The sequence below is a fragment of the Haliotis cracherodii genome, unplaced genomic scaffold (assembly GCF_022045235.1).
Source record: "Haliotis cracherodii isolate W230 unplaced genomic scaffold, xgHalCrac1.p SCAF_6, whole genome shotgun sequence".
Taxonomy (NCBI): domain Eukaryota; kingdom Metazoa; phylum Mollusca; class Gastropoda; order Lepetellida; family Haliotidae; genus Haliotis; species Haliotis cracherodii.
In genome coordinates, this window is record NW_027266319.1 from 44,627,970 (window position 1) to 44,652,782 (window position 24,813).

Genomic DNA, 24,813 nt, shown 5'->3' on the forward strand with positions numbered 1-24,813 from the left:
ATGACAGTTCTACCGAAACCCCACTGGAGCCAGATTTATATACCTATGCCGCTACTATAGAGGGAATTTTTAATGTCAAAAGGGACTTTTCGGGTACACTAGATAGAGAAGCTCTTGTCAAATATCTCTGCAAAGAACATGGTTTCAAAGAACAAGGTGACCTCGCAGCAGCTATGCAAGAAAATACTCAAACAAACTATTCTTGCAATTACACATAGCGTTGGAAAACATGTTTTTACATGGGTACACACTAGGGCTGCAACGATACACCTAGGTCCCGATACGATATGTATCTCGATACTTACATAACGATTCGATACGTATCTCGATACGTATCTCGATACGCTACAATACACATAGTGACAAGAGAAGACAAGAGATAAATGAATTAAACTTAGTTTATTAAAATGAAAAATTAAATGAAAGTGATGAATGTTCATGAGTCATAAAATATATACTGTAATGAGTATTTTAACTTAATGAATCATCTGCCATTTCCATGTAATGGCTAGCAAACACAAAAGTAACAGTCCTACATATTTGTGAGTTGTGACTAGATGGTAGATTCTAGGAGTAAATACTAAATGTACCAGTGTCCAGTAACTAATGATTTGTCATTTTCGTGAAGAAAGGCAAAAAAACAATTAAAAACAATTATAGCAACAGCCATGTTATACACCATTTGAAAGGTCTAATCATAGTGTTTATAAATATGAAAGTTATCTTTATCACATTATTTAAATAATTCATTTACAACTTAATTAAGTTCGTTGTAAATAAAAAAAATGTAAGCTAACACATTCATAACATCCACATTAAAGACCAAGGAAGCGAAAATTTGACGATTTGGGGCAAATTCAAGATTTCAAAAGATCTACTTATTTCTTTTTTATTTTCATTGTATACGTAATTGGAATTTTTTTTTAAAAAGAATTATGAATAGAATCTGTTTTCACTCATTTCCAGATAACAGCGGCTGTCCGCTCAGTAACATGGAGAAATACCTCCGTTTTCGAAAGCTTCGTATGAATAACACGTTTGTTGAAGACTGACATATGACACATCACTAGAAAGCTTGTTTTTTAAACTACACGCTCATGACATTGCCTTTGTCTTTTTCGTAGCTATAACATAAGATTTCATTGGCTAAAATGGTTTCTTATGACGCTTTCTTGCCGAAATCTGCTACAAGGTTCATGATTGGTCAAATTTGAGCACGTGACCTGAGACAGGCAATCAAATTACAAATCCTCGTGTACGATGAATTTCAGATTTTTACGAAATATTTTGGTTAAATCGTGTTATTCTGAACGTTTTAAGCAGGAAATCGCGATCTATATCAAAAATATGGAGCCTCGTGGATGTTTCATGCTAGGTTACGAGCTGTGACAAAGATTTTTCATGCATATATTTTGGCATTGAACATCGCGTCCGAGCCGAGAAATCGATGCGACGAAAGCCGAGATGTCATTTGACTAACATCACACGCGATCGCACGAAAAGATGGTAATAATAACTTAGCTGTAAGTTTGACCACTTTTAGACATATTTTTGTTGATTTTATTTATCACTTTGTATATATATTTAAAGATTTGCTTGAAACGTCTTTGTTTTGCTCTTTGACATGTTCGATGTGCATCCGAGAATTATATTTTCAATAACATTGCGGGAAATAGTGAATAACTTTTTAATCTATGGATAAAAAAATGATTCATTTTGATAAATTGAAATAGAATACATATTTCAGACATTGTGAGATGTGATAGATTTAATAAATGAATGGTATGACAGGTAGGTCCATAAAAATATATACTCTTTTGACGTGACTAATGCTTCTTGGCCGGTTTTCCGGCCTGCGGTGTTGAAAGAGTTAAAACACATTTAAAACGTATCTGTGATAAAAGTTTATTTACCAAAAAAGACGTACGTATATACGTCTTTGAAAAAACGTATCGTGAAAAATCGAAATACAGCACCTCACAAATCGCACACCGTATCGTATGGAGTGAATCGTGATGCATCGGTATCCCGGGATATCGTTTCAGCCCTAGTACACACCTACAATGGCTATACATCAAGAACTAAGTTGTACAACAAAGTCGTGTTCGATTTCGAAGCAGTAGAATTACCAGAACAACTTGGCGTACATCTTGCAGACAAGGTAGACTGTCAAACAAACATTTGGGCAAGACATTTCTACACCAACAAGTACAAGCTAGAGGCTGCACACGTATAGAAGTTTCTTTGTATGCTTGCAACGACGAATTGCGAGATACAGAAACAGCAGACTATTTGGTAGAAGATGCTCTACGGATAGTTTCCCCAACGCCTTTGTTTGTAGTACAACCACCCGCAAAACAATGGGAAAATCTTGCTAGTTGCCTAGATCGTTGCTTTGGGCTAGCAGATCGCCCACAAGGAACTATATTTGTAGCTTGGTATGCGCATACAACGACTGGAAGAATAGCTGGAGTATGAATATGTCCAACAACAATGTCTGTAGAAGACGACAAAAAATGGAATAGGGCTATACGATGGGCTACAGGAGATTTTGGTTTCCGAAACTGTCCAATATTCCAGGTAGAAATTCTATCCGCAAACAAAGAAGGTGTAGAACTATGTCCTCTATGTTGCTATACAAACACAAAAGATACAAAAACTATCTTGTGCGCAAGCAAAAAGCCAACACAACTACACAAAAACGCGGTGTCTCCAAGCGTTCCATTGCCACCTACAGAAAAAGTAGAGTGGGAATGGAGAACAGATAATGCCACGCTTTAGGTACAGATGTGTCTAAATACAATCTGCAAGAAGTACCAGAAAAAGCAAAAGGAAGACAAGTATACACCATGTCTACGAAAGATAGAGGAAAATATCTACAAGACATACAAGAAGGTCTACATGCAGAAGAATGGAAAAGACAAGCATGAAACTATCTAGAAGAAATACAAAAGCAAAAAGAACCTTGTAGAGCACAAAAACAAAAAGAACTAGATCTTCTATCTTCCCTGTTGTGCAAAAAACAGGAATATACACTTAATTTCTTATGCTACACGATCCTTGGTAGAAGATGTACTACGAATTTCGCAAACAAAGAAAATAGCAGAAACAGCAGACGAAAACACTGTTTGGGCTATCCTAGGATATTAAAACGAAAAAGATTGGTCCTCCTACAGAGTTGTGGTTGTGCCAAAAGAAAGAGAAGCTGTTGCAGTTTGGTCGCACAAGCAACTTGCAAAAGTGCTAGACAACTGCCACGACTTTGTAGAAAGCCGTGTAGACAAATTTGAAAGAGAAACTTGCTGGATTCCAAGAAACATTTGGCTTGTAGAAGAAATGGGAATACAACAGAAAACAACCCAGAGAAAGACGATAGAGAACGAGTAGCGCTGTATATTTACGTACAACATGCACAACAATTCTATTCTGGTGGGGAAACAATCTCCTGGAATCCTATTTCTGTAGAAGAAGCACCAGACCCACAAAAGCTAGCAACTTTGCAAGAAGCAGCTCTAGAACAAGTATTTGTCACAAAGTGACAAAATGTCCCCCGCCTGTATATACACCATAGTACCAAATATGAAAACAATCCAGCGATTAGTTCTTGAGATATCGCTGCAACACCGTTTTCCAACTCCAAAAGCAGACTTGCCTGCTGTGACCTTGAAAATGGGGTCAAGGTCACCAAAACCGACTGGTGTCTGCGGTGTCTGTATATACACCATAGTTCCAAATATGAAGACAATCCAGCAATTACTTCTTGAGATTTCGCGGCAATACCGTTTTCCAACTCCAAAAGCAGACTTGCCTGCTGTGACGTTGAAAATGAGGTCAAGGTCACCAAAACCGACTGGTGTCTTCGGAGTCTGTATATACACCATAGTTCCAAATATGAAGACAATCGTGCGGCGGGGGACAAAAAGAATACGAGAAAGTAGAAAGCAAAGCTACATACGAACTAATTCTAGTAGACGCCCCACCAACAAAGAAGACAACAAAAGCTCTAGACATGCCTCCATGAGAGTACATTTGTGGAAAATATGCCACTACAACGTACAGAGGAAACACAAGAACATTGCTATTCCTATTGCCAGTTGGAGAAGATGGAGAATCTACTACAGATGCAGAAATCCCAGTACACGGCTATTTCCTGGAGAAAGAAATCGAAGGAGGCCTACATCGCGCACCGATCCGATTTGGTCCCTTAAGACATATAACATTAGTCGATTGGTTATGAAAGAAGGAGAGCCTATTCTTTATTATCTAAAAGATGGACAGGGCAGGGCATTTGTATAAAAAGAGTTGCTCATAGTTCCAGACGATACAGTATTACCGCCCTAAATAACCATAAGCATAGGTAGTTACACCATCCTTATCAATCCATCCCTTTGTATCTAAGGGGGATAATGATGTCTTGTTCATTCTTAATCCATATATCCTGTGATTGACACTTCTTAAAGTGTTCATCTTGTGTTTGAATGTTCTACCGTTGAATAATGCTTCTTTATACTGTTCGTGTTTGATATGCTTTTTTACATCATACTTCTTAACACCCTTAGCTTTTCTTATCTCTCCATTATCAGATTTCTTTATAGAATACATCTTAGGTCTTAATCCAACATACACCGCTATAGGAGTCCCAGCACATTCATCCTTCATCTTACCTAATACCTTTTTATTTACTACGCTGTGCAGTGGATTATCTTTTGGGTAATCGCTCGTGTCGTACATATCTATTTTTTCTGCCATATCTTTATACACATCCTCGGTTTGTATTTCCATCAACAAAGAATCTTTGTCGGTATATAACACCTCACATCTATGGCTGTATTGCTTCTTAAGTCCGTTGTAATAAAAGTCATACATTAGGTGTTTTGACAAGTCAAGAATACTCATACCGACGTACACCGGTCTGTTGAATTTTATATTACTCTTCTGCATATGTAGTGCGGCTAAGTCGTTATCAAATATCTTGCTTCTGTTGAAAGCCGGACTGGCTATAAGTTTCCTGAGTCTTTCTTCCTCATTAGACCTGACTAATTTAACATCAACACGCTTCCTTAGATTCTCCATAGTTTTACCAAATACTGAGTTATTCATGAGCTTATATAGGTTCTTTTCGAAATCGCTGGTAGCTATCTTTCTTAAATCTGTCTTCAGCCTTATATAGGGCTCCATCCAAAGGCTTTGATCAATCTATAGAACTCTGTGCATTTTCTTTAGTTTCATACCTAACGATAGATATAACTGGAGATTTCTGTAGTGAACTATATATTTTGTCTTATCCATCAAATTTGGTATGATTTTTTCTACGTTAGCTAACCTAGTATTACCCATCAAGGAGTGTTGATATTCCGACATCCAATCTTTATTCACCATCAATCTTTCAGGAGCTAGCGGATAACTGTTATGGTCTTTATTCCAAGTCAACTTCTATTATATACCCTTTATCGGAATCTGAGGGGATATCATTCACTTCGATATCATTCACATCGACCCACTCAAAACCACCCGTGGGTAAATGTTGACTCATAGCCCATCCGTACAAATTGTTGGCGTCGAGATATAATATGTGCATGTCGGGTTTACTCGGATCATATCCTTCCACTAATTTATTATTAGCCTAAGAATACCTTTTCGCTACCGTCGATATACCACCTCTAAATCCTTTCTCAATAAACAAGTGCATATCGTAATCGGTGAGTAGTTTTAGTTCTACACCGGTCTTCTTCAACAATATATCCCACGATAGTCCAAGAATGGATTAGTACCATGCTGGGTCCAAGCCGTATTGTTTTAAACATGTCTTTCTACATATCTCGAATATATCGGCAAGTAACAGTACATCGGTTTTTAAGGACAGATCGTGATAATCACCTAAATTCTTACAACCTAATTTATCCGACACCGTCAGAGCGTGTTCATAATCGGCATCGGTTATTTTAGATTCTGTTAAGTTACTATAGAATGATTCAAGGGGTGGTAATTTAGTTTCGTCGAATCTAGATCAATCATCCATATATTCGTAAGGATATACACCTTTTCTCAACAACAAATGACGTGTTAACTGATCAGTATAGTGATTTGTTATTGCAAAGTCATCGGGATTGTTCGCATTAGCTAAATTGTCCAGGGAAAATAACAGAAACTGTATGGAGTCTATGAATCTAAGCCCATTACTTTGCTTTATTTTGGCTTTCCCATCCTTGTCCCTATAATGTATAGTTTTAGTCAACGAGAATGATATGTCCTTCTTTCATAGCCTATCGACTAATGTTATATATCTTAAAGCTCTGCACACTAACGTCGAACCCATTCGACAGAGGTGTCACTTCCCGTGCATCTGATGTCGAACCCATTTGACAGGCTGATAGCATAACGACACCCCAAAATAAAACTCGCCATATCTATTTACCAAGAAGGCTTTGCGTGACATTTAATTTACGTATGACATGCATAAATGCTCAGCTTGCTCAATATCAACTTAATTTTCTCGAACTATTGACATTTTTAAAGAGTTTGCAAATGATTTCGTTTGATTAACTTTCGGACACATTGACAAGCCGACAAACGTCAGTGATACGTTTGGGCCTGGCGTAACTCTCGATTTGTTGAGTTGAACAAAGTCATCAAACACTGCGAAAAATGACAAATATTAATGGGATAAAAAAAATTCATCTGAATGATTCCTTTTCTCATTTTAAGATAAGAATTTGTTTTACATAACATAACAGGCAGATCTACACGGATCACGTTTTGTCCTAAAAATATATAAAAATGTGAAAAATATGGACACCTCAGAAATGAGGGCTTATAAAGTTATAATTCTACCTAACTTGTTACATAGTTTGACTTAGGTCTATCTAAGAAAAGTCCTTATGAAAATCTTCTTTTGTAAATTTTTTTATGGCACTGAATTTCTGGCACTTAAACAAAGAGTATTCAAGGAAAGACAGATATGTTTTTGAATGAAAATATGAACTTCCTTTACAATTCTTTTTTCATGATGACAGGGGAACTTTTATACACACCGACTGAGGACGTTGTGATACTGTGATTGCATACAAAGGAAAAACTGGTTGGAAGCAGTACCTGTATGTATAAAATAGACCACATAAGGTGAACAAATGTAATGGATAGGCTGACTGGAAAAAGAGTAAACATGTACACAGGCACGTTTCTTTTCATTCCAACCAGAAGACTGAGATAGCATTTTCTTAGAAACATATATGGCTAACATACCAGCTTATGTGCCACCATGGTTCTTGTGATTAAACAAACAAAAATGTCATGTACTGTTACAAGTACTGTGACTGTAATTAATGTATCATATTCCTATATTTCTGAATTGTTTTATTTGGAAACAAACCACTTAATGCACAAGATTAATGTCCATATGAGTTTAGTATGTATATGTTTAGGATCTGATTAATTTATTCATTATTCATAGAATACTAAAATTAAAATGATGACATCAGAGAGTTACTTATTCACATAGTTGATTTTCAGAGTGAAAGATAATAATTGTTGAAAAAATAGGTTTAAACTAAAGATAATAATTGAAGTTTGATCAGTTACACTGTGCTGATGCAAAGACCAATATTTACTGTCCACAATCATTGTGTAAAAAAATAACTACTAAATATAACTTAAAATTTTAAAACCTGTAAACAGCAGTAAATAATTAAACAATTACAAATCTATCATCAATACGCAATCCCCGTGGTCTTCATATTTTTGGAATAATTTTAGAAACCCTTGTGAAACTGTTCTAAAACCATGCTAGAATCTATGAATGTATTCCCGAAAGGAAAACTATCCTAAATTTAATGTGGTACTAACACTGAAAATATGTACCTAGCATTTTATTGCTTGGATTATATATACCCTATCATATTCAGCAACGCGGGGTGTGTTATTTTGAAACACGTTTTGTCAAGCCCATTTTCGCGCACCTGTTGTAAAGGGTGATCTTGATTACGTGGGATACACTTGTTGTAGTGAAACTTATCAGCATGTACATCGCAGAAACATGAATCATGTCCCATTTATAATCACCATAACATTGAATGGTGATTCTTAAATATCAACAGAAATTAAAATAAAAGATACCGAGAAACTTGCATGTGGCATGTTGATTTATGTCTACCGTTTCCGGGTCACAGGAGCATGCAAGGTCAAACGGATTAACTAATACGCCAATTATATCATCAAAGTCACATTTTTATTTCATGTTAGTGGTGATAACTGATAGTGGGTATCGACTTATGTTTTTGTATTTACAGTAATTGTTTTGTTACGAAAGATTATCAGCAGACTACCCCGTCGGAATATGACGAATAAAACATTCTTCAATTAAGAAGATCGTCAACTTTCGCCAAGTTATATTTATAAAGGCAATGTAAACTTTGTTGATATTAAAATAGCAATAAGTTATGCGGAGGTCGGGCGAAGCGCGCCATGTTTGATTTTAGGACTTCTGCTAGCATCATGACACGGGTTGTTTATTATTGTATATCGTAAATATTCAACCAAAATGCTTGAACTTAGTATTAGTGATCATTTATAAGTCATTAATTGTTTCCTGCAAAATTCATAACATGACACGTCAGCTTAACTGAATATTCGTATTTCTGCAACCGACATGATGACTTCGAAAATTAAGTTATTTTTCTGTTTAACGTTTAGATAATAAATTTACTGAAATGGTTCATAATTTACCATCGCTCTGTTATTTGACGATAAAAAACCCCGAAATTTTACTCAATTAAAATCAAGATATCGGAGATATGATTATTGAAATCATTTTGCGCAAATGTTACGATATTAAAAGCTTCCTAGCACTATTGCAAACCACCTTCAAAAACGCAATCCATGTAAGTTCAAAAAATTAGTGTCTCTTCTGGTGTTCTGATGTACCTGGTGAAACAGTCTGAATTCCACCTGCCCAATGTCTTAATCAAATGCTCTTCCACACTGGCACTAGCAGCTGAAGTTGCTGCACCAATGGGGAATGAATGTCCAGAATAAGCACTGGATTCTAAGCCTGCCCTGGTGAGAGCAATGTTCAGCCAGGACAAGAAGACAGCTCTAGTAATAGCTCTAGATTTCGATTCCACAAAGAGAGGATCACTGGGTCTTGCTTGTTCAACTTCCTAACTTGAAGCCATGTCATAAGGGTCGTGTAAGGACACACAGTCTTGGATGTAGCGAACAACGCTAGTTGCACACCCTTTCTGAAGGGATCTGTTTTGGAAGCTTTTAAGGTTAGGATGCACTTACGTTGTGTCTGTTCAAATTGCACATCGCTCACTGTTAGATGTACATCTGGATCAAATGACGAGGCACAAGTAAATTCTCCACAACGGAGAAAATCCAAAATGGCAGTTATGCACATACATTGCATAGCCAGATTGTTGAAATATCCAAACAAACCTGCTCGTAACTGAGCCACTAGTTCACATAAAACACTGTAAGTAATAGGCAAGCGCTTCTTTGTAGATGTTGATTGCATTTTCTTGTAACCTCTTAATAAGTCTGTAGTCTGTGTACAGCTCCTGAAGATACATCGTCAGAAAGGGTCTTGATACCAACTTGGAGGTACATGAACTTGATGCTGGCCAGGTAAGTTTTCACTGTGTCATGTTTCAGTTTTAGCACTCAAAAACAATGGGCCACGAAATATTACAGATAAGTCTCACTTATTGGTGGGAGGGTGGACTGGGGTAACAGGTTGCTGACTAGGCTGAATTTTAACAGAAAATTTACATAGCACTGGAAGCCTGTAGAGTATGCAGATTTAGTACCCTGACTGATAGCTGCTGACCACAGGGTACTGAGGTAACTGTTCAAGTCCACATGATGTCTGAGCTGGGTGGGCACTGTTGTGGAAGTACATCTGCCTGCAGCACCAGTCTGCGAAATTTCTCCATCTGGAACCGAGAAAGAGAATCAGCAATTTTGCTGTGTATTCCAGGCACATGTCGAGTTAACACAGTGTTCTCATCAAAATCATAATATTCCTGCATTTTGATCGACCTTACTTAGAAATAACAGTGTGGCCTGGTTGTTGCAATGAAATAGCACTCGTCTCTGTGTCCACAAATGTCCCCAAAGATAAGCAGCAACCACAATAGGATACAGCTCCATGAATGCCATAGAAGATTCGTGCTCCAGGAATTTTGTAAAGTCTGATGGCCATTTCTCTGCAAACCAGGCCCCATTGAAGAATCCACAATGGCCAACTGTTGCAGCTGGGTCAGTATATAGGTTCAAGTCTGAGGCTGATGTCACTTCTATGTCATGAAATACTGATATGCCATTCCACTGTGACAGGAAAAGGTTCCAAATGCGCAAGTCGATTCGCCAGTCTTGAGACAGCTGAATATGATGATGCAGTTTGGCTACTCTGGTTGATAAGTCAGGTAGGACACAAAAGATCTTCCAAGGGGATCACCCGACAAGCTGTGTAGTGGGTATGCTATGGCAAACATTACAAGCACGAGATGGAGGCCAGATGAAACTCTTGTCCATAGTCTCTGATCGGGTATATCCCACCTAATGCTGGTGCCTTCCTCAGGAAAGGCTGCCACTCTTGCTGCGAACAATCTATTGGTAATCATAGTGGGCTGTCCCACCATAGTGGCCAAATCAATCACTGTCTGTTCATGGCCGTCCAGTTGACATGGTTTCTTTGCATTGCCAGCACAGTATATATATCCTTGTATATTCCAAATGCCTTGATGAATTCTCTAAGTGTTAATGAGAGATTAATCCTTGGTTCATCACATAAGTTGAAAGTCTGTCCATCAAAATCTGACACTCTGTCTAAATTTTCCTGATTTGGCAGAAGAAGCAAGGCTAAATTGATATATTTACCTTGTTGTATCCTCATTCTTAGAGTGGATAAAATGTGTGTATGTGTGGCAGTGAATCCGAGGGTACATCCCTATTTAGCTGTCTGGGAACATCACTACTTGCTCCTGTGGCTTGTCTTGACTCCTCTCTGGGATTGTCGTTGTCACTGGTGGTGGTAAATGTACATGAAGGAGGTTGTAATTGTTGTCCCAAGTTCATGATGACAGACTTCCATTCGGCGATCTCCCTTTGTAATAAAAACACTGTCACTGTATTTTCTGCGGCACTAGCAGAATTTATCAGAGCAAAATCCTGTGAATTGTCTCTCTGTAGCGGCACATCACTGCCTTGATCTTGACTGACTGGAGCTGGTTGAGAGATTGTAGCGGTGGTGACCATGCTGTTGGTGCCTGTCATCACCTTTAGATTTTCATTGTAGATCTGCATTAATGTCCGTCTGGACCAGGAAGTGGGCACATTGACACCCATGTCTGTCAGATGTTGTCAAATATTAGCTGCTGTCAAATATGGAAAGCTTCTGTTTACATTCCTGTGAGAGGAAACTGGGCTAGATGCTTCGCCACAATCATCTGCCATTGTTGTTTTCATTCAGTTCAGAGGTCGTATCCTGGTTGACCCTTTGTGTTGATTGAGATCTAGCGCTGGCTAATTTAGATCGTCATCTGTCAGCCATTGGTACAATAAAAACAAACAGTTGTACAGCATAAAACTACAGGATGGCAAAGGATTGTTGTAGATTTTCCTTGGATGACCGTGATTCGAAATGACAGCTGAGAGAACAATGGAAACAAGCTAAACGACATTGAGGCTCTTGTTATAATAGATAAACAAGATGACATCACATCCGTAGTACTGAGCATGCTCTGTAGAAAAAATATTGCATTCTGGGATAGAAAATAGTATTTTCATACAGAGAAGAAATGTGATCTTTCACAGACGATTCTGAATGATAAATGACAACTGGAAATAAAGGGAAAAAACCTTATGTAGGTGACAAATATATACATCTGTTGTGTAGACATCAATGTTAATAATAGGTGAAAGACTATGTTGATCATTGCACAAACAAAAATATAAAAATTAACATTTACTGATCCCATAAACTCAACCTGGATCTGCTTGATATAACTTGGGCCATTTCAGTGGTCCGCGTTTATATACGCGGCTCAGTGCATTAGCTACTTCTGTTGAATCTTTCGATGTTAATGGTTCAGCCTCCTTGTGCTGAATAGCTACATCCACTACGGTTAAAGCATATTATATGTTTGCCACATCGCTTGTTCCTTTAACCAATCCTTGGCCACATCTTTAGATACCTTAGCCACAGTGGCTAATTTTTGATTGCCCCTATATAGCTTTCCAATATCCTCAAGGGCTATAGTAAATTTAATCCATTATTAATTAATATCGATGTTTCTTTTAATATGATTCATGACGATTGTTAAATCGCATTGCGATTTTTGCAGTAAAAATTAAGTATAGGTATTGGGGTATAAATCTGCCTCCAGTGGAAGTGAGCTGGAACCCCCATTGTTGTAGACAAAGAGAAAAATATATTTAGCAATACTGACTTATACACCCTTCACTTCTCCTTTTTTAAAACTCGACCATTCCATTCCTATTGTTGAAGGAATGAGGTTGTATATGTGACTTCAAGGTGAAGATATATATCTACTCTGTACATTTGAATTTTTATAATTGTAATTCTTAAATCGGACGCCGAGCCCATGCCCATCCTGTTATTTCATACACCTGGCCCATGTAGCAGTTAGACCACTAATTATCCGAGTTGTTTGGCATAACAAATCAATCAATGGTTTGCAAGGGTCATCATGTGATCATGTGGGTGTGACAGTGTCTGAAACTCAGCAGAGTAAACTAAGAGACTTAAGGGCCAGGGCCCCGTTCCACAAAGCGATCGTCGCACTAAGACAATCGTAACTCACAACTTTAACATAGACTTACGACAATCGTAGTGCTACGATCGCTTTGTGGAACGAGACCCTGCACATTTAAACAATAGGCCCATAGGGCCTGTATCGCTCACCTGGATATTTACGCACTCACGACAAAATATACATTGAAGATGTATATAATACTGCAAACATTTCGTAATTTTGACTCCGTCAGCATTTAAAATGGTTGGATGGCAAATTTGACAGCATGAATATGATCTTGTCTGGATACAAATGTAGCATAAAGATCTGAACCGTTACCATGTTATGAAGCCTACATTTATCAAGGAAATTATCAGCTTGTAAAACATCTTTGCTACATGTCATACTACATTTGTGAGGTCTGATCTTAGTTTTCATAAATATGAAAGTTCTGTTTATCACATTACTTGAGTAATGCATTTTTAACCTAACTAAGTATGTTTTTAATAAAAACATAAGGTAACATATTCATAATTTCCAGATTAGACACCAAGGAAGCAAAATTTTCAGCAATTTTCAGATTTCACAATAGAGCTATCCACTAACGTATCTCTTTTTTTATTTTCATTGTTCAAGTAATCAGAAAATGATGATAAAAAGAATTCTAAGTACATATTGTCGCCTAGGGGCTAAAATGTAGAAAATACCAAATCAGGGGACATTTGGATACGTATGACGAATAGCTCTTTGAAAGATATAGATTTCGTCAGCCTACCATTTTGTTCAGTGTTGGTTTAATCGGTGATGAACTGGCACACCTCACTAAGCGCTTAAACAGTCTCCCACCTAATTAACAACGAGTTGGTCTGACGTTGATTAATGAATAATTTGCATACTTGTATATGCAAGGGGCCAACGTATGGTTCTCAGTAGGAAGTGACAACTTGGAGACGATGGCTTGCGGTATATACAGTTTTACTTTATACATGTAGATATATACATACAAAAGACACTCTGCGCCAGGTCAGCACATAGTGGTAGTGGTTGTTGTCTAGGTGCCCCGGAGCACCCTGCCTAACCCTAGCTAGGCTAAGGTTAAGACCTTTCTTTCCTCCTTTTTTCAATCTCTCTGGACCAAAGCTTATATAGCCAAGGTCACCTGACATTTAGTAAGTAATAAATATAAATGTAAACAGTAAATCATCAGTGACATACTTGCACATCTCGTTCAGGATGGCAGACGGTCGATGTACACAAAAATGGGGATTAACAAATAGGATTAGCATCTCATAAATAACAACAATTAAGTGTTTCAAGGCATATAGATGTCATGGCTCCAGGGTAATGAGTCTTTGCAATTAAATGTTCTTCAGACAATGGGTGTCGTAAATCAGTCGCTATGACATATTATTTAAGTTTTGATATTCCTTCAGTTTGTTGCCACTGTGGCTTTTCACCTATTAATTGCTCAGTCGTATTGTGTCATATTTGTTAGTGTTTACAAAGTCATGTTATTTGTACACCAGTAATGAGACGCCAATATTTCATGCATATTTCAAAATCAGTTGCGATACCTACATCCTTGAATTCCTCATACATTTTAGAATTAAATGACAAATGGTCTTTGTCGCCAATACAAATTGTCTAGATGAAATAAGCAAAATACATGAAATGTAAAAACGAACGCTGTGTTTGGAAAACTGCACTGTTGGAAATGTACACAAAGCCATTCGGCTATTCGTTGAATACATTGGCTCAACATTTTCAGAATATACATGGGAAGAGAATTGTATGAAAAATTAGAGAATTAAAACTACTAGATACATTGCAATGATTTGATATTTTCAACAGAAATTGTCAAAGTTCCCGTCGTGTGTGGTGCCATGACTAACGCAAAATCAAGCACAACGACAACAGTATTTATCAGACTTTCTGACTATATATTTCTCTTGGTTTCAATGAAAAACATAAATAACAGTACACATATTGTCAGAATGCTTCTGATTAATTACATGTCACATTTATGTATATACGAACCCTGAATCAACGAAAGTAAACACATTTAATTTCACTTTGGATATTAATCAATGTTCAATATGATATCATACGTAGATATAGGCCACAACATATATGAACCTTTGATAATCTCCTGTTTGTTTGAACAATGTTTACATATGAAATTGATAAGTTTATAGTGTCATATAAGATATTTCTTAATTTGGACAAGTGTTACAAGATGAAATGTAAATGAAACTGCAACATGTATGTATTTCTAGGGAGTGTAATAGTCAATATTATAAGTTCATATATACAGTGTCCATGAATAGCCATTTCATTTTATTTTTGATATGACTTTTCGTCAAAATATATGAACACACTTCAAGAAGAGTTGTCTTGGTCTTTGAATTTTTTTTTAGGACATTTGATATACAGAACAGTGATATCTAACAATTTGCCAGGTGTGCGTTCGTCACAAAGGATTTATGAATTATTCCTCTTGTTTTGCATTATATATATATATGTGTACAGCCTTTTTTAAATTTTGTGACCACAGGATATGAAATTGATGCCAAACAGGTGCGATTCCAATTAAGATACGCTGTAAACTACTGAATTGTTTATCTGTTCAAGACATTATTTACATGGTAAACTATGTCTTTTTATGTTGTATCGGAAAAACGTCAAATTCCGTTTTACACATCGACTTTCTGCATACCATGAACAAAAATTAGGGGAGATATATATTAATAAAAATACCAGTGTCGTCTTTCTCCGACGTTGTCAAAGACATAAAAGCAGCCATGACGTCAAATAGAATGGTGTCATTCTTTTAGTTATTCATTACATTTGATGATACGGCTAGTGCTTCATTAATAATGTTGCAACATTAGTCAAATTACACTTGCACAATCAGAAGAATGTTGGAATCTGAGGAGTAATCTATGGGTTAGATAGGGCCATCCATTATTACTTATTTTTTCTGAAGTACAATTTCATCATTTCTTATGGGGTTTTTTTTATGCCTAAACGTATACAATTTCAATATCAATGTTTATGTTGGAATAGTTTGGTTCCTCGTAAACAAAACAACACAACACGAAAATATATTATCCTCACTCACAGCTAATTCTCAACAAGAGACCTCAGTTACAAAAAACTAGTGCTAAGCAATGTGGCGTTATGCCCCCTTTTCTGTGAACGTGTGTAGCCTCTCAGTCGCCTTTTGACGTCATAGAGGTAAATAAGTTTTTGTCATTTACGGCTATTTCTGGCATTGTATATATGTTGGTATACATATGCATATAACTCCATTTGATGTATATTTATGTCGTTCAAATATTAGGCAGTATTTTGTTTGCTCACAGTTTTGGTAAAGCTGCTAAATAAAAACATTTGTCTCACAGTACTTTATCGGTGTACACTAAAAAGCATAGAAATTTCATGTTTTAAATGCAGAATAAATTCTCGGACAAAACTTAGCAGTGTCTTCTTTTCAAAGTGGTTTACTATTTACTGTTGAATTTAAACCATCAGATAGGAAATTTAATATTCTACATCTCTGCGTAATTTGATAGCCGGAGGTAGATCCAGTGCTGAGTGTTCACAATTCTCGCACAGCCTTCACTTTTCTGATTTTAGGAATATGTACGCAGAAAAAAAGACCTAGGCATCTAATGATTACCATAGTACAGTATAATGTGCGCGTGTCCCTATGATGACAGTCTTAGACTTAGACTTACTGGTAGCTAAGATTTTGCTAAGACCGAATCTTTGCTCGAAGCAAAATCTTAAAAACTTAAGACAAAATTTGTGCTTAGCAAAATTTGAGCTAAGACTATTTTCATGATTCCGGGGCCTGGCTCCAAGATATGAGATATCTTGTGCCAGTTTTCATCTCCGACTTCGTTGGATGAATCAAAACTCTGAGATGACCAAACATATAAATGGGAGATGGTATTCACTGGCTAATAGGAAGTTGTTGGATATGAGTAAAACCGATGAACTGAGCTGTAATCCATAAGAACGTCTAATATGAGATGAACATCCTGAATGGTAGTATTAGCAACTCATAATGGCAGCTTCTGACTGTGAATTGGAGACATTTCCTAGGGACCAGTGAGAATTGCAACAAAAAGGTGAGGGTGAGGGTGAGGGTGATCAAACCTGAGAAGGTGCTAAGCTTTCGTACTGATTCCATTTGGAATTTCAGTTTGTTGAGAAACTTTCTGATCAATTATCAACCACATATCTTGTTAGCATAACCAGTGATGTAATATTGGTGAGTATAGTAACAATATGTGACTTGAAAGCATGGCCCTCATTGGTCAGAAAATATTCTTGTAGAATACTTCATTCCACCCATGCAAAGACAATTAGCTAACTGTGATATCTTTTGGGATTAAGATCAGATGATGCAGCAGGAAAATCCATTACATTCACATGGTCAGGCATAGAATGTTACTCTGTCCTACGGCAAATTCTAAGAGGCCTTCCTGAAGAATTTGACCAAACTTTCCTGAGTTAATGTTACCCTCCACAAAGATAAGGGGAATCACTCCCATCATAGAAATACCACCCCACACTGTAAAAACTTTGGTACCAGTTTCATGGACTTCCCTCTTCTGGGCCCACATGCATATAGCGATCTTTGTGCTACGACTATTGTAAGCACATTAGACCAACTATCTTATTTGGTTAATCAATATCTACAGAAATTACAGCCCATATTTCTTAATTTCTACTGCAATCAATGGTATTAAGTATATTTCACTCACATCTGAGTCCCACTCTGAAATGGAATCCTCCTTCCTATCTTGTACCGTATTTTGATCCTCCACAGGTGTAGATGTGACTGTTTGTAACACAGCTATCAAGCTTTTTGTCTCAAGTACATGCTCTGACACTGGTTCCAAAAGTTTCTCTGTCTTATCTTCTGGCATTCCCTGTGATGAGACAATAAATAACAACATGAGTTCAAACATAGGGTAATTAGAAAACATACCATGAGCAAAAAGGCCTTACACCCCCTGGATACCAAAGGGACATTCTTCTTCAAACCTCAATTTGAAAACAAATAAAATAGGAAATTTTCTAATGAATTATATATTTATATACTTATCCTATCTATTTCCTCTAATTCCTCGATCTTGGTGTGGAAACGTCTTAGAACAAAGTTTCCAGCTTCAAAAACACCACACACCCAAACACATCCCACACATCACCAATCAGCACTGTGGTTCACGCACCACTAAAATCCTGTGCAACACGACCCCAGCGACCTGATCACCTGACATATCCAGCACCCTCATTCTCAATCTAGTGCGTACAGGCTGGTGTAACTGTGATGTGGGGTTGGTTGGGTGGGCATTAAGCATGTGAGATAGGATAAGTATATAAATATACAATTTATTAGAAAATTTACAAATTTTTAAACTTATCCTATCTCACACTATGCATTTATCCCACGGATGGATGGTGGGGCTCAGATACCCTAGCCTGTAAGGACTTCAACCATGAGATGTACACAAGGAAGCTGGAACTAAACAGGAAAATTCAAAGGATTTTACAAGGATTACAGGTAGTGATAAACTTGTGTAAGGGTTGCTTAAAAAAAACCTCTTTGTGCTACCAAGAGATATACATCATGACATCGGGGAATCATGTGTTCCATGGTTTCACACAGGACGCCAATCCAAGAATGACCGCATAACCATGAGCCAGGCGACACCTACTCGGTCACGACTTAAACCTCACCCTGGATAGGAAGAGGTGTTTTGTTTCAAACACCCCGTCCCCGTCGTAGGTTCTACAAGACAGACCTCACACATACACTCCCAAGGATGTAAGGCGGACCAGCTTGGCATCTCTTTTATCACTTTGTCAACCTATAAAACTCACGTAGAGATTGAATAAGGTAAGAACGAGAAGAGGAAACGATTAACGATACCTGTTTATCACACAGGTCTTCAATCAACTACTGAGACATCACATGCACAAAGACAGAGGTGAGCAGGTAGAAGATTGGGACACCATTTAAACAAAGGGCCGCACTGGATGGTGACTTCTGTTGATGTAGACCCTTTTTCACACAGGTCGTCAATCAACTACTGAGACCTCACATGCGCAAAGACAGAGGTGAGCAGGTAGAAGATTGGGACACCATTTAAACACATGGCCGCACTGGATGGTGGCTTCTATTGACGTAGACCGAAGTCCCAACAGACAAGCATATATACCCTCCTAATGGGAGCTTGTCTGGGAAACCCGATTAACATAAGCAATAAATGAAAATACTGCAGTATCTACAGGAAACCAGAAGGGACTTCTAGTCCGCTGGGCTTCCTCATCTGCGCTGTGTGGCTGCTGTGACCTTGGACGTCGGCAACTGGGATTCCGAAAGGAGTAGGAGGCAAAGACCATATCAGAATGCCATAACATCCCTCCATGATGGCTGAGAGTGTGCAATACTATGCAACGCCAAAGTGGAAGTCACTGCCCTCGTCTCATGAGGATTGGAAGCAACTGGGTGGTAGTCACTCAAAGGTGTAGACCCTGAGGATGATAGAACGCAGCCAGTGGAGATGGTGGTTCAAGATACATCAGAAGTTGCAGCCGTCGACAAGTGGATGAAAAACATGGTTGCGACAGCGAAGGATGGTCTGAGATGCCTTCAAGTAGATCTTGTAGGCTCAGGCTGGGCAAAGTGAGACGTCTTCCACGACATCAGCTCTCAATCAATGAGAGTGGTGGAGGCTGAAAAGACGATCCGGTTGTCCTTGAAAACTTATCTTGTTGAAGCCGCTGGAACCGGACTCAACCGACGTCTAAGCACGAGTCCCTCTAACACTAGCTGCAGGAGCCAACGCAAGCAGGAAGATCGTAATGAACGTAAAAGTCTGAGGTTTTATACACAAGTGCATATAGTCAGCCAGGAGAAGTGACGGAAGAATACAGTGAGATCCCATGCTGGAGGGCCAAGTCTGGAAGATTGGTCCATAAGGTGGTAAACCTTGGAGCCTGAATTACTTGCAGTCTGAAAGATCTGTGTAGATCTAACGGTTCGGGAACTATAGTAAGTTTTATCCCATTAGTGAGTAGTTGGTACAGAACTGATCGTTGCCCAGTAAGTGCCCAGTGTCGAATCATAAGATTCCTTCTTAAGTGACATAGGTAATCTGCTACTTGTGATATAGTAGCTTGGATGCGGAAACCCTCTGGATCTTGCAAACTGGTGAAAACTTTTCCATTTATAGTCACAGAGATTCAACAGCAGTTGTTGGTAGTTCGTGTGTAGGATCTTTGTAGTATCCGTGGTATCAAGGCTAGTGGGGGAAACGCATAAGCGTTTAGGTCCTCCCATGATATTGTCAGAGTATCGACTGACCAGGCTAGTGGGTCCGGCACTGGTGCCACAATGTTATCTGATGCAAATAGGGTTACTGGGAGACATCTTTTCTTTTATTGCCAGTTGGAATGCTTCGGCCATAGCTTCCATTCTATTGATAGTCTGGCTGGTCTGGACAATGTGTCTGCTAATCCACTTGCCGCTCCCGGTATGTCTTGCCTTTATCGCTAAGTTGAGCTTGTCTACCAAAGGTGAAAAGTCAACTGTAGCAGGGTCTCTGATTTCATCGTGTCTTGAAGGTGTTTAGTGTATGCTGGGGCTGCAATGATTACACTATGAGGCGAATACGATTCATATCACGAATATAGGGTAACGAATACGAATATTCATTCACAATTACAATAACAAGTCAGCGAGTTTATGTATTATTTATTATATTGAGTGAAACAATAACATCATAATTTATTTGACATGGTTTGTTAATTATCAATAAATTATACATTTATATACTGCACTTATCCAGGTACTAGTATCTGCTCAAATGGGACAATGACCAGTGAAAACAATACTATCAAATTAAATATTATTAGAGTGTTATATTTGAAAGAAATCTATGCATATGATATGTTGTTGTGGATATTTTAAGGTACAGGGTATGTAAATATACATGATAGCATATTCATAAATATTCAATTTTAGTGGAGTAGTATAGGTAATGGGGGTTCTGCCGCAACTCCACTGGAGCTGGATTCATATACCTTTACCGCTACTACAGGTGGCATTTTTTATGCCAAAATGATTATGCGATTCAACGATAGTCATTAGATTAAGTTAAATTGGCTCTAGCTCACCAATACCTGGGGCCAATCATTGCTTTAGATGAGCCTAAATGGTAATAAAAATATTCTTTATTATTTTTATCAATAAAGCGATATTCAACATTTTTATTAAGTTCTTCGTTCATTTTACTAGGAGACCAGACTATATAACTACACTCTTCTTGTAAATTGATAAGAAACAATTGATAACCGTATTTGGTTGGTTTGACATCACTGATATAATAAAAACCTTGTGGTAATTCTCTCCATTTAATAGTTTTTTCGATCTCCAGTATCACATATATTTATGTAAGCATTTGTCTAAATGTGATCTAACGATAGTAAGCAATCTATTTTTAATCTCCAACCAGTTCTTTGGTTTTGGCATGGAATAATTGACACGCTTGTTGCCTCCCCTGTTCTATGAACTTTTTTTTCTCGTCTTCGCTAATACCACTGGTCTTACGAGATTTTGATCGAATCTCCTGCTTCTTTGCGTTGTATTTGGTGAGTTCCGACAGCACTAAACGAAACTCATCCTCGGATATCTTACTATCGACCATTGCTGTCGAAATATGATCCTCAATGCTGTTCAACTTTGCTTCGGCGAATATCCAAATATTATCGTGTTTTAATGCTTTCTTTTGCAACCTATGAGAAATGAATTTTATCGCTATTCCTGCCAGTCCCGAACTCCGGCGGCTATTTCCATGCCTAGGGTGATATGCGCGGCGATTATAGTTGATAATAAACCAACATCGGCTACACCGAGTCCCATGCCAGCTGTTACAAGCGCGGTGTCAACTCCGTCCAGAGCATTCACGGCTCTGCGATACTTTTTATACAATCCAAGTCTAAACTCCCTATCCTTCTCTATTCGATGTTTTATGTCGCTTATTTGATGTAATCGAAATCCATCAACGGTTTCCATCTTTTCAAATGCCTCATTGAGCGCCGGATATAAACTCATAGTGTATATTACGATCATATAATAGTCTTTAATTGGTGTTGCTTAGATGTTTTGAGAGTATACATCAACCTTATCAAATGTATATTACACAGCAAGAATATCTTAGTAAGAGAAAATAAAACGGAAAATAATTTTATTAACCCAGGATTTGTAAGAGTTAATGAATCGATAAGAACTTATGTATGGGCAATTCTGGGTGCACAATCACAAACACGAACGTTCATTATCGGTTCTGGGACGGCACTCGATGCGCAAAAACAGTTTGTCGCAAACGTGGAGGACGCCATTAATTCACCAGTTGACATACCATCGTCTATAGAGCGTTTTCAAGATGTATTACAGTACGCTCAATCCAAAGTAAACTACGTTAATGCACCTGGACTACACATGTCTCCAAGTAATATGGAACTTAAGATCGGTCAAGTGATAGGCTATAATAATAAAATTGTTATCGCTACTGATCAACAAAAACCAGGTATAAATTCAGATATTAACGTCGAATTAATAACGCAAACAATCACAGGCGAAAAGGGAATAGTCAAGCCACAAACACCAACTATCGCTCAACCATCTAATAACGCACAAACATCTACTGACGCACAAGTGTCACCGCATATTGCGGGTAAAAATCAACAACATAGCGATGAAAAAACAGCGCTTGTATTAGGTGGAGTCGCGGTTGGTTTACTCATGATTTGGTTAAATAGTTCTTAGCGAACTGATTTGGTTAAATAGTTTTTAGTGGATACGTACAACAGCCCTGCGATTGCTACGATCAGTGCCCACAAGTTTTGACTAAGCCATATGGTGGTCTTAGCTAATAAATTCAAGAGCCAGGAAACAACATTCCCTATTATACCGGGAAGTGTGGCCGCGGCTTTCTCAGCGAGCTTTCCAAGTGCTGAACCTAATGCTTTTAAATGCTTTTTTATCCACTCTTTTATACCACCCCTATCATTAGGCGGTGTACCGACACCTGTACCACCACCGGTTAACGCGAGAGTCAAAGTCGATATAATAAATCCCAACGCGGTTAAAATACTGGCAATTGTTATTCCCTGTTCTCTGAACAATGTTTTAATTTTATCGGCCAGTGTAGTGTCATCGTTGAGGACTTGATCGATAGTTTCTCGAATTTGACTGATTTGCGAACAAAGTGCTTCTCTATTACTGGAAGCAGCTTCGAGGTTACGCAATCTTTCCGCTACGCGACGTCTACTGAATTCATCGCCCGCCTGTTCAAGTTTTGTTTTCTCGTAAACTATATGCTTGTCGATTTCGGATATCTTGGCCATATTATTGGTGGGTTCTCCCCGCATTGTTCGCATTGCCTTGTCAAGACCTCGTAATTCCCTAATACTGAACTCCGAATATGGTGATACACTGACCGTGGAATTATGGTAGTAGGTACCCAAGATTTCTTCGAGTCCGTCCGAGGCCACCTTCGAGGAAGCTTCCAAATTATCTGTGTTGTTAACGAGTTCAGTACACACAGTCCTAAGAACCTTAGTAGTCTTCGCGGAAAGTCGTGAGTATTCTACAAAACCTAATTCATCACGAACAGTGCTGATACCGTGTTTACCGGCTATCGTAGACAAGGCTAGGGGCTTACGAGTACGAGAATGCATAAGGTCAATATCCGGAGAGCCACGCAGTCACAATATTCCTTTACTATCTATCGTAAACTTTGAATACTCACGACCAATAGGACTATCATCTTTAAAGGCATCGTAATAATCATCAACAGTTGATTGTAAAAGTTTTTCACCACCGGTTGCTTGTGAAAGTTCATCCATTAGATTCGTGCCACTAAAGCTGGTTTCATCAGTACCCTCTTCGATTGGATTCGGGTTATCTAAATAATCTAGATCAAAATCAGTCATTTTTATATTAAACATATGGTTATATAATTTCAATATAACTGGAGCTGGTACATTCCTCTGTATTGCAATACATACTGCAATATATTGTGGAAGAAAACTTATTGAGTTCTGTCCACTGTTTAAGATTCTTTTACCACCACATTGAATCACAGTACAATCATACCAAGTTTAGCTTTATTCAAAGTAAAAAAAAGGGAAAAACCAGAACATTCAGACAAAACAGACAATTGTATTTGTGTCTGACTGGCTGTGCTATTTGACTCAAGAATAGCTGTTTAAGGCACCATAATGGTGAAGTCCAACATGCAGTAAATATTAGTGGTATCAATTCTCCAGACTCAGTGACATCATGGGTGCGTTTAGCTCATTGGTTCAGGAAGAAATGTTGGACGTATTTATGTATAATATGGGTCCAGTGTTTGTGGTAACGTAAGTTTGTAATTGTTTATCAAAGAGCTGTTCGTGCAGTTTCATCACAATGACATTGCAGGTAAAAAGATGGACAATATTAGTTGTTTTAACTCTTTCAACACTAGTCAACCAGAAGCGTTTACTGCTGTGACACCCAGTTACCAGAGATTCCTGTGTGATAGATGAAACCAACATTTATCAAAGAAAATATCTGCTTGTAAAACATCTTGGCTACTCTATGTTATACACCATTTGAAAGGTCTGATCCTATTGGTTATAAATATGAAAGTTATGTTTATCACATTATTAAAATAATGCATTTACAACTTAATTATGTTCGTTGTAAATAAAAAGATGTAAGCTAACACAGTCATAACGTCCAGATTAAGGACCAAGGAAGCAAAAATTTGACGATTTTCGGCAAATATACGATTTCATAAAATGCAATTACCTATTTCCTTTTTATTTTTATTGTTTACGTTATTTGAAAAGCTTTTATTGATAAGAATTATCAATAGTATCTGTCATAACCCATTTCCCGATAACAGCGCCTGTCCGCTCAGTAACATGAAGAAATACCACTGTTTTCGAGGCTTCGTATGAATAACACGTTCGTCGAAGACTGGCATAT

General features: G+C 37.9%; 1 protein-coding gene and 1 pseudogene across 4 annotated transcripts in view; both read right to left on the minus strand.

Moving 5' to 3' along the window:
* LOC139445782 (ankyrin repeat domain-containing protein 26-like) overlaps positions 1-24,813 on the minus strand; it is a 758,925-nt gene that overhangs the window by 457,554 nt on the left and 276,558 nt on the right. For all 4 annotated transcript variants that reach the window (XM_071226998.1, XM_071227000.1, XM_071226999.1 and 1 more), the window contains one exon: positions 17,531-17,698. In XM_071226998.1, the coding sequence (XP_071083099.1) occupies positions 17,531-17,698 (168 nt within the window). The remainder of the gene's footprint in view (positions 1-17,530; positions 17,699-24,813) is intronic.
* Positions 8,883-11,346, minus strand: LOC139445277 (uncharacterized; annotated as a pseudogene).